This window comes from Oncorhynchus masou, chromosome 16 (genome assembly GCF_036934945.1).
Source record: "Oncorhynchus masou masou isolate Uvic2021 chromosome 16, UVic_Omas_1.1, whole genome shotgun sequence".
NCBI lineage: Eukaryota > Metazoa > Chordata > Actinopteri > Salmoniformes > Salmonidae > Oncorhynchus > Oncorhynchus masou.
The window spans coordinates 29,201,085-29,211,084 of NC_088227.1; the positions used below are offsets into that span (position 1 = coordinate 29,201,085).

The 10,000-nt window shown below is 40.4% G+C and overlaps 1 protein-coding gene across 10 annotated transcripts in view; it reads left to right on the plus strand.

The window, feature by feature from the left end:
- Positions 1 to 10,000, plus strand: part of LOC135557796 (1-phosphatidylinositol 4,5-bisphosphate phosphodiesterase beta-1-like) — a 232,148-nt gene that overhangs the window by 121,963 nt on the left and 100,185 nt on the right. For all 10 annotated transcript variants that reach the window (XM_064991408.1, XM_064991409.1, XM_064991410.1 and 7 more), the window contains exon 6: positions 2,950 to 3,003. In XM_064991408.1, the coding sequence (XP_064847480.1) occupies positions 2,950 to 3,003 (54 nt within the window). The remainder of the gene's footprint in view (positions 1 to 2,949; positions 3,004 to 10,000) is intronic.

Consider the following 10,000-nt stretch of genomic DNA (forward strand, 5'->3'; position numbering starts at 1 on the left):
GAGTGAGAGAGGGAGAGCGAGAGAGGGAGAGAGAGGGAGAGCGAGAGAGGGAGAGAAAGAGAGAGCGAGAGAAAGGAAGTAGGAGGGAGAGCGAGAGGGAGAGAGAGGGAGAGCGAGAGGGAGAGAGAGGGAGAGGGAGAGAAAGGGAGAGCGAGAGAGAGTAGGAGAGAGAGAGAGAGGGAGAGAGAGGGAGAGAGAGGGAGAGCGAGAGAGAGGGAGAGAGAGGGAGAGAGAGAGAGGGAGAGAGGGAGAGCAAGAGAGAGGGAGAGAGCGAGAGAGGGAGAGCGAGAGAGGGAGAGCAAGAGAGAGGGAGAGAGCGAGAGAGGGAGAGAAAGAGAGAGCGAGAGAAAGGCAGTAGGAGGGAGAGCGAGAGGGAGAGCGAGAGGGAGAGAGAGGGAGAGCGAGAGAGAGGGAGAGTGAGAGAGGGAGAGAAAGGGAGAGCGAGAGAGTAGGAGGGAGAGAGAGGGAGAGCGAGAGAGAGCGAGAGAGAGGGAGAGAGAGGGAGAGAGAGAGAGGGAGAGCAAGAGAGAGGGAGAGAGCGAGAGAGAGGGAGAGCGAGAGAGCGAGAGAGGGAGAGAGAGAGAGCGCACGAGCGAGAGTGTGTGTATGTGCGTGAGTCTCCAGGCTATATACGGCACACAGAGATCTGTGACTGGCTACACTGCCAACACATCGCTTCCTCTGACAAGTGGAGTGCAGCACAGTTAAATGTAAACACACGGACCTATCGAAATACTCATTGTGTTCCACACATACACACACCACACTCTTTCTATGACGTCGTGTACATGGATATTTCTATAAACCAGGGTACCAGGGAGGATGACCTACAATGGGCAGCTTGTTACAGCTGTTGATAAATCATTGAACTTGAATTTGGAGCTCAGAAATTCAAGTACTGGAATAGACTTACCCTAAAAATCATTTCCCCAATTTGGTGCTTGCGAAGTCCTTCTAATTATTGTATCCGATTTATAATTCTCCTGCTCCCTTAGAATTATCCTTGATTTAATTTTTGATCCGTCTTTGTGAGAGATGTGGCCACTTTCATTTTCTTCCCGCCGCTTCAATTGAAGGGTGATGTGCCTTCAATTGAAGGGTGATGTGCCTTCAATTGAAGGGTGATGTGCCTTCAATTGAAGGGTGATGTGCCAATCTGTTGACGTTATTATGCTGCCTTGGCTTTCCACACAAATCCTTCCATTACAAAGGAAACCTCTTTTTTGGTCGCGTTCCCATGATAAAAACAGAGAAGCCGTTCATGGCTTTATTATGTGTTTCTGCGTCAGCCACACTGGCTGCAGAAATGCCAGGAATGCATCACATTTATTTTGTCAGGCAGGTCCACATTATTCTCACAGATTTTATAATGTACTTATCATTTGAATATCAATGGATTGGTAAAGCCTAAAAAATACATTATTCTTAAATTGGTCAAATTTTGCGTGCTTTTTTTACACTTTTTGCATGCTTTTTGTACACTTTTTGTACACTTTTTGCATGCTTTTTGTACACTTTTTGGACACTTTTTGCATGTTTTCTGTACACTTTTTGCATGCTTTTTGTACACTTTGCATGCTTTTTGTACACTTTTTGCATGCTCTTTGTATACTTTTTGCATGTTTTCTGTACACTTTTTGCATGTTTTTTGTACACTTTTTGGACACTTTTTGCATGTTTTCTGTACACTTTTTGCATGCTTTTTGTACACTTTTTGGACACTTTTTGCATGTTTTCTGTACACTTTTTGCATGCTTTTTGTACACTTTGCATGCTTTTTGTACACTTTTTGCATGCTCTTTGTATACTTTTTGCATGTTTTCTGTACACTTTTTGCATGTTTTTTGTACACTTTTTGGACACTTTTTGCATGTTTTCTGTACACTTTTTGCATGCTTTTTGTACACTTTTTGGACACTTTTTGCATGTTTTCTGTACACTTTTTGCATGCTTTTTGTACACTTGGCATGCTTTTTGTACACTTTTTGCATGCTCTTTGTATACTTTTTGCATGTTTTCTGTACACTTTTTGCATGTTTTTTGTACACTTTGCATGCTTTTTGTACACTTTTTGCATGCTCTTTGTATACTTTTTGCATGTTTTCTGTACACTTTTTGGACACTTTTTGCATGCTCTTTGTATACTTTTTGCATGTTTTCTGTACACTTTTTGCATGTTTTTTGTACACTTTGCATGCTTTTTGTACACTTTTTGCATGCTCTTTGTATACTTTTTGCATGTTTTCTGTACACTTTTTGGACACTTTTTGCATGCTCTTTGTATACTTTTTGCATGTTTTCTGTACACTTTTTGCATGCTCTTTGTATACTTTTTGCATGTTTTCTGTACACTTTTTGCATGCCTTTTGTACACTTTTTGCGTGCTTTTTGGACACTTTTTGCATGCCTTTTGTACACTTTTTGCATGCTTTTTGTACACTTTTTGCATGCTTTTTGGACACTTTTTGCATGCTTTTTGGACACCTTTTGCATGCTTTTTGAACACTTTTTGCATGCTTTTTGGACACTTTCTGCATGCTTTTTGGACACTTTCTGCATGCTTTCTGGACACTTTTTGCATGCTTTTTGGGGAGCTTGGTTGTATATTAGGCCATATACGTATAATTATATACATTATACATTTGCAGAACTCTGAGGTCCTTAAAATGTCAAATTAAGTGCCTGAGAAAGTCCCTAATAGTCCTTGAATTTGAATTGTCGATGTCTGTATGAACCCTGCTTCAAGGATGTATAGTCCTCGTCTTGTTGTATAGGAGGAGTTATGGGTCAATATGTATATACTCCTCTAAATTCGCATGTGGAACTGGATAAAAATCATCTTTATTTTTTGTTTCAAACCATTTTGAAATGTTGATCTCAATGCCACATATTGGCCCCATTACTTCTAGAAAGGCCCATATCTAATCTGTCATGTCCTCTATCCTACAGATACACACGACTGAAGCTACAGCTCAACTCTGAGGGATGCATCCCTGTCAAGAAGTACGTCTCTCTCTCTTTTTTTCTTTTTTTCTCTCTCTTTCTCGCTCTTGCTCTCTCTTTCATTCTCAATTCAATTCAAGAGGCTTTATTGGTAGTAAATATCACACTCAGTAAATATCACACTCAGTAAATATCACACTCAGTAAATATCACACTCAGTAAATATTACACTCAAGTTTCAAAATAATAAAGACATTTCAAATCCTTCTCTCACTCTCTCTTTGAAGATATGAGGAGACAGATCAACCCTATCTCCTTCTCTCACTCTCTCTCTTTGAAGATATGAGGAGACAGATCATCCCTATCTCCTTCTCTCACTCTCTCTCTTTGAAGATATGAGGAGACAGATCATCCCTATCTCCTTCTCTCACTCTCTCTCTTTGAAGATATGAGGAGACAGATCAACCCTATCTCCTTCTCTCTTTCTCATTTCTCCTCTAACCCTCTCTTCCTCTATATCTTGGTCCCTTGACACCGCTCTCCACTTTCTGTCTCTCTGTCTACCTACAGTATCATCTCCTCTATCCATCTCTACTCATTTGGAGGGCACATCTGTCTGTGTCTGTCTGTCCTTGTTGTGTTTTAGTGGACATGGGTGCAGTGCTCCCTCCATCTCTCTCCTTTCCCTCTTCTATCGCTCCCTCAATCTCTAGTCCTCCTCTCTGTATATCTGCTCAGTCTGAGTGGAGACAGTAGACAGCAGGGAACTCTGAGCACCATCACCCCAGACTAGAAGTGTAGTGGAAAGCAGTGGAAAGCCTCTGTGATAACCTCACTCAGAACTATAAGAGGGGGGTAGAGAGAGAGAGAGAGTAACAGAGAGAGAGAGAGAGAGAGAGTAACAGAGAGAGAGGGTGAGTAACAGAGAGAGAGAGTAACAGAGAGAGAGGGAGAGAGAGAGAGAGAGAGAGAGAGCGAGAGAGTAACAGAGAGAGAGAGAGAGTAACAGAGAGAGAGTAACAGAGAAAGTAACACAGAGAGAGTAACAGAGAGAGTAACAGAGAGAGAAACAGAGAGAGAAACAGAGAGAGAGTAACAGAGAGAGTAACGGAGAGAGCGTAACAGCGAGAGAATAGCAGAGAGAGATTGTAACAGAGAGAGTAACAGAGAGAGAGTAACAGAGAAAGTAATAGAGAGAGCAACAGAGAGAGAGAGTAACATAGGGAGAGAGAGAGTAACAGAGGGAGAGAGAGAGAACAGAGGGAGAGAGAGAGTAACAGAGAGATAGAGAGAGCGAGTAACAGAGAGAGAGAGTAACAGAGAGAGAGAGTAAGAGAGGGAGAGAGAGAGTAACAGAGGGAGAGAGAGAGTAACAGAGAGCGAGAGAGAGTAACAGAGAGAGAGAGAGAGTAACAGAGAGAGAGAGTAACAGAGAGAGTAACAGTGGGAGAGAGAGAGTAACAGAGGGAGAGAGAGAGTAACAGAGGGAGAGAGAGAGTAACAGAGAGCGAGAGAGAGTAACAGAGAGAGAGGGAGAGTAACAGAGAGAGAGAGAGTAACAGAGAGAGAGGGAGAGAGAGAGAGAGAGAGAGAGAGAGAGAGAGAGTAACAGAGAGAGTAACAGAGAGAGAGGGTAACAGAGAAAGTAACACAGAGAGAGAAACAGAGAGAGAAACAGAGAGAGAGTAACAGAGAGAGTAACGGAGAGAGCGTAACAGCGAGAGAATAGCAGAGAGAGATTGTAACAGAGAGAGTAACAGAGAGAGTAACAGAGAAAGTAACAGAGAGAGCGCAACAGAGAGAGAGAGAGTAACAGAGATAGTAATGGAGAGAGAGTAACAGCGAGAGTAACAGAGAGAGAGTAACAGAGAGAGAGAGTAACACAGAGAGAGTAACAGAGAGAGAGAGTAACACAGAGAGAGTAACAGAGAGAGAGAGAGAGAGTAACACAGAGAGAGTAACACAGAGAGAGTAACAGAGAGAGAGTAACAGAGAAAGTAATAGAGAGAGCAACAGAGAGAGAGAGTAACATAGGGAGAGAGAGAGAGTAACAGAGGGAGAGAGAGAGAGTAACAGAGGGAGAGAGAGAGTAACAGAGGGAGAGAGAGAGTAACAGAGAGAGAGAGAGTAACAGAGAGAGTAACAGAGAGGGAGTAACAGAGAGAGAGAGCGCGTAACAGAGAGAGAGAGAGTAACAGAGAGAGAGAGTAACAGAGAGAGTAACAGAGAGAGAGAGAGTAACAGAGAGAGAGAGAGCATGCGTAACAGAGAGAGAGTAACAGAGAGAGAGTAACAGAGATAGTAACAGAGAGAGTAACAGAGAGAGTAACGGAGAGAGAGAGAGTAACAGAGAGAGAGAGTAACAGAGAGAGTAACGGAGAGAGTAACGGAGAGAGAGAGAGAGTAACAGAGAGAGTAACGGAGAGAGAGAGAGTAACAGAGAGAGTAACGGAGAGAGAGAGAGTAACAGAGAGAGAGAGAGTAACAGAGAGAGTAACGGAGAGAGAGAGAGAGACAGAAATCATTACATTTCAGGCACAGGGTAAAGTGCTTCTTTGTGGAGATTTCAATGCAAGAACAGGTTCTGAGCCTGACTACACTGATGCGGGAGGTAACCATCACATATTTGGACACCCGTCCTTATACAGTAGCCCTATTATAAATAATAGAAACAGTCCTGACCAAATACTGAACAAAAATGGAAAGGAGTTAGTACATCTCTGTCGAGCCTTAGGCCTGTACATGCTTAATGGTAGAATCAGAGGGGACTCTTTAGGTCAGTTTACTTACTGCTCAGCTCTTGGGACAAGTGTAGTCGATTATGCCATCACTGACATTGACCCCTCTTCCATTAGTGCATTCACTGTCAGACCACAGACACCCTTGTCAGATCACAGTCAGATCAACGTGTTTCTGAAGAAATTAACCGGCAATATTCATTCAAAAAAACAGCCCAATAAACTCTACAACATAAACCAATCATACAGATGGGCTCCAAACAGTGCAGAGAGATTCACTGAAACATTGAACTCAAATGAAATAATGAACTCTATACAGTTTTTCAATAACTCACGGTACCAAAACAATAAAGATGGTGTCAATTCAGCTACTCAAAACATCAACTGCATATTCCAAAAAGCAGCATTGAAAGCAAATTTGAGAAAACCAAAGAAATGCAACATCAGAAGCAAAAATCAAAATGTTTCTGACAAATGGTTTGATAATGAATGTAAAACAATTAGAAAACACTTGAGACAAATGTCAAACAAAAAACATAAGCAGCAAAACAACCCAGAGCTACGATATGAATACTTTGAAACTCTGAAACAGTATAAACAAACACTGAAACGCAAGAAATTTAATTATACCAACAGGACACTTGATGAAATTGAAAACGCAATTGACCAAAATCAGTTCTGGGACATGTGGAACAATTTAAGCACAACAAAGCCACAAGAATTAGCCATACAAGATGTAGGAATTTGGAAAACTTATTTTGATAATCTATACAAAAACATCCCACAAAAAGACTTGCAACAGAACCAATTAGAAATTAAAGAAAAATTAAACATCCTTGAATCAGTCATTAAAAACAACCAAAATCCATTAGATTACCCAATAACCCAACAAGAACTAAATGAAAAGCTAAAATCTATTAAATCAAAGAAGGCTTGTGGTCTAGACAACATCAGAAATGAAATGCTGAAAAACAGCACACCTGAGTTGCAAAATGCTGTGCTTAAATTGTTCAACATGGTTTTAACTTCTGGCTGCTTCCCTGATGTCTGGAACCAGGGGCTCATCTCCCTATCCACAAAAGTGGAGACAAATCAGACCCCAATAATTACAGGGAATTTGCGTAAACAGTAACTTGGGAAAGATTTTCTGTAGCATTTTGAATTCAAGAATTCAAACCTTTCTTCAAGAAAAAAATGTAATAAGTAAATGTCAAATTGGCTTTCTCCCTAACCATCGCACTACTGACCATATATACACCTTACACACACTAATTAATAAACACGTCCACCAAAAAAAAGAGGGCAAAATCTTTGCTTGCTTTATTGACTTTAAAAAAGCATTTGATTCGATTTGGCACGAAGGGCTATTCTACAAAATTCTACAAAGTGGGCTTGGTGGTAAGGTATATGACTTAATAAAATGTATGTACACAGAAAACAAGTGTGCAATAAAAATCAAAAACCAAAGAACAGAATTTTTTTCACAATGTCGAGGTGTGAGACAAGGCTGCAGTTTGAGTCCAAATCTTTTCAACATTTATATCAATGAATTAGCAGACATGTTGGACCAATCTCCAGCCCCAGGACTCACACTATTTGACACAGAGGTGAAATACCTGCTATATGCTGATGACGTGGTACTTCTATCACCAACCAAAGAAGGTCTTCAACAGAAAATTAATATTCTGGAGCAATATTGCCATAATTGGGCCCTGGCAGTAAATTTCCAAAAAACTAAAATCATGATTTTCCAAAAAAAAACCAGATGTCAGAAACACAAATATAAATTCACCCTGAACAACACCTTAATTGAACACACAAAAAATTACACCTATCTTGGTCTGACCATATCTGCATCGGGAAACTTTAATATGGCAGTGAATGCACTCAAAGAAAAAGCCCGCAGAGCAATGTATGCAATAAAAATGAAATTATTCAAAATCAACATCCCAATTAGAATTTGGACTAAAATATTTGACAGTGTAATCCTACCAATAGCTCTTTATGGAAGTGAGGTTTGGGGGCCACTCAATAAACTGGACTTTAAAATGTGGGACAAACATCCAATTGAAGCCCTACATGCAGAATTCTGTCGGAAAATCCTACAAGTCCAGAGAAATACACCAACTAATGCATGTAGGGCAGAATTGGGCCGTTTTCCAGTAATAATGAAAATACAGAAAAGATCATTAAAATTTTGTCTACATCTGAATTCAAGTCCAAATTCAAGTCTGCAATTTAAATCACTTCAAACCCAAGAGCTGAGCCCAGAAACGAGCCCTCTTAGTCAGCTGGTGTTGGACCTCACAAACCAAGCTGACACCAGCACTGCTTCAAAAGAAAGAATTCCAATAAGCAAAATCATGAACCAATCAAAGGAATCATATTTACAACATTGGAAAAATGAAACAAAATCCCAAAGCCGACTAAATTGCTATCTGACCCTAAACAGAGAATATGAATTGGCTGATTATCTCTACTCTGTCAGAGATACGAAGCAGAGACAGATCCTTACCAAGTACAGGCTGAGTGACCACCGATTGGCAATAGAAACCGGCAGACATAAAAAGACATGGCTACCCAAAGAGGAGCGTGTATGTGGTCACTGCATAACAGGGGAGGTAGAGACAGAGATGCACTTTCTCCTTTACTGTGATAAATATTCCTCACAAAGAGATTCATTATTCACAGAAATTACTAAACATATTCCAAATTTTTACAAATTGAACCCAGAGGAAAAACTAAGAATACTCATGGGCGAAGGAGCAATGGCTCCTCTTGCAGCCAAATATGTATTTTCCTGCCATAGCCTGAGGGACACTGAATAATAACATCTGCATAGTAAGCAGTAACTTAATTGTTATTGCTATTATTGTTATTACTGTAATTATTATTATTTTTGTATTTAATTTTGTATTATTATTTACTACACTTTTATATTTTATATTTGCTATCATTTAGAATTTTGTTACAATGTATATTGTATACATTGTTGCTTTGGCAATATTGACACAATGTTTTTCATGCCAATAAAGCAGCTTGAATTTGAATTTGAATTTGAGAGAGTAACAGAGAGAGAGAGTAACAGAGAGTGTAACAGAGAGAGAGAGAGAGCGTAACAGAGAGAGAGAGAGTAACAGAGAGAGAGTAACAGAGAGAGTAACAGAGAGAGTAACGGAGAGAGAGAGAGAGTAAGAGAGAGAGAGAGAGAGAGAGAGAGAGAGAGAGAGCGTAACAGAGAGTAACAGAGAGAGAGTAACAGAGAGAGTAACAGAGAGAGAGAGAGAGAGAGAGAGAGAGAGAGAGAGGGAGCGTAACAGAGAGAGAGAGAGAGAGAGTAGCAGAGAGAGAGTAACAGAGAGAGTAACAGAGAGAGTAACAGAGAGAGAGAGAGTAACAGAGAGAGAGAGAGTAACAGAGAGAGAGAGTAACAGAGAGATTAAAGAGAGGAGAATAGCAGAGAGACTTATTGCAGCTAATACGTTTAGGGTTTTAGCTTCATGGTTAAGCACAGTGCAGGCTTATATCAGCTTGATCATCACTGCCACGTCTCTCCACAATATTACAGAGAAGGAAAGTCAAACATTAACATGGCTCTACTTTTTACTCTATTTACTGCAAGGAGGAATTATAACTAGGAAGTAGAACACAAAAAATGGCTTAACATATTTCTCTGGGTATATTAGATAATGAATATATTATATATTAGATAATGAATATATTATTTATTACAAAATGTATGGAATGCCTTTATCTGCTGGGTTATGGATGGTTCTGTGGTGTGTGAGGCGTTACATGGATGGTTCTGTGGTGTGTGAGGCGTTACATGGATGGTTCTGTGGTGTGTGAGGCGTTACATGGATGGTTCTGTGGTGTGTGAGGCGTTACATGGATGGTGCTGTGGTGTGTGAGAAGGTTACTATGATGTTGTGTTAATGCTTCTCTGGTGTGTGATGTGTCAAGCTGCCTGTATGAATGGATCGGTAGTACCTGTGATACTGTATAGCAGGGTTTCCTACCTGGCGGCCAGCGGGACAGGTTTAATTTGGCCCCCCAAGTTTCCAAATATTTTTTGATCTTTGAATTTTTTACACTTCATTATTGGACGTGAACAACTGTAAAAACACCAGAAAATCAGCTTCAAGTGATTGACATTTTGGGAATCTGTTCCCAAGTATTCTCACACATAGTAGAGAGGCACATGTGATTTATTGTTCTGGCCCGCGGTTGAATCTAGTAGATGATCCCTGCTGTATATTTTGTTTGATGCTCTATGTTCCTGAGGTGTGTTTGTGTGATGGTGATGATGTAACTGTTGT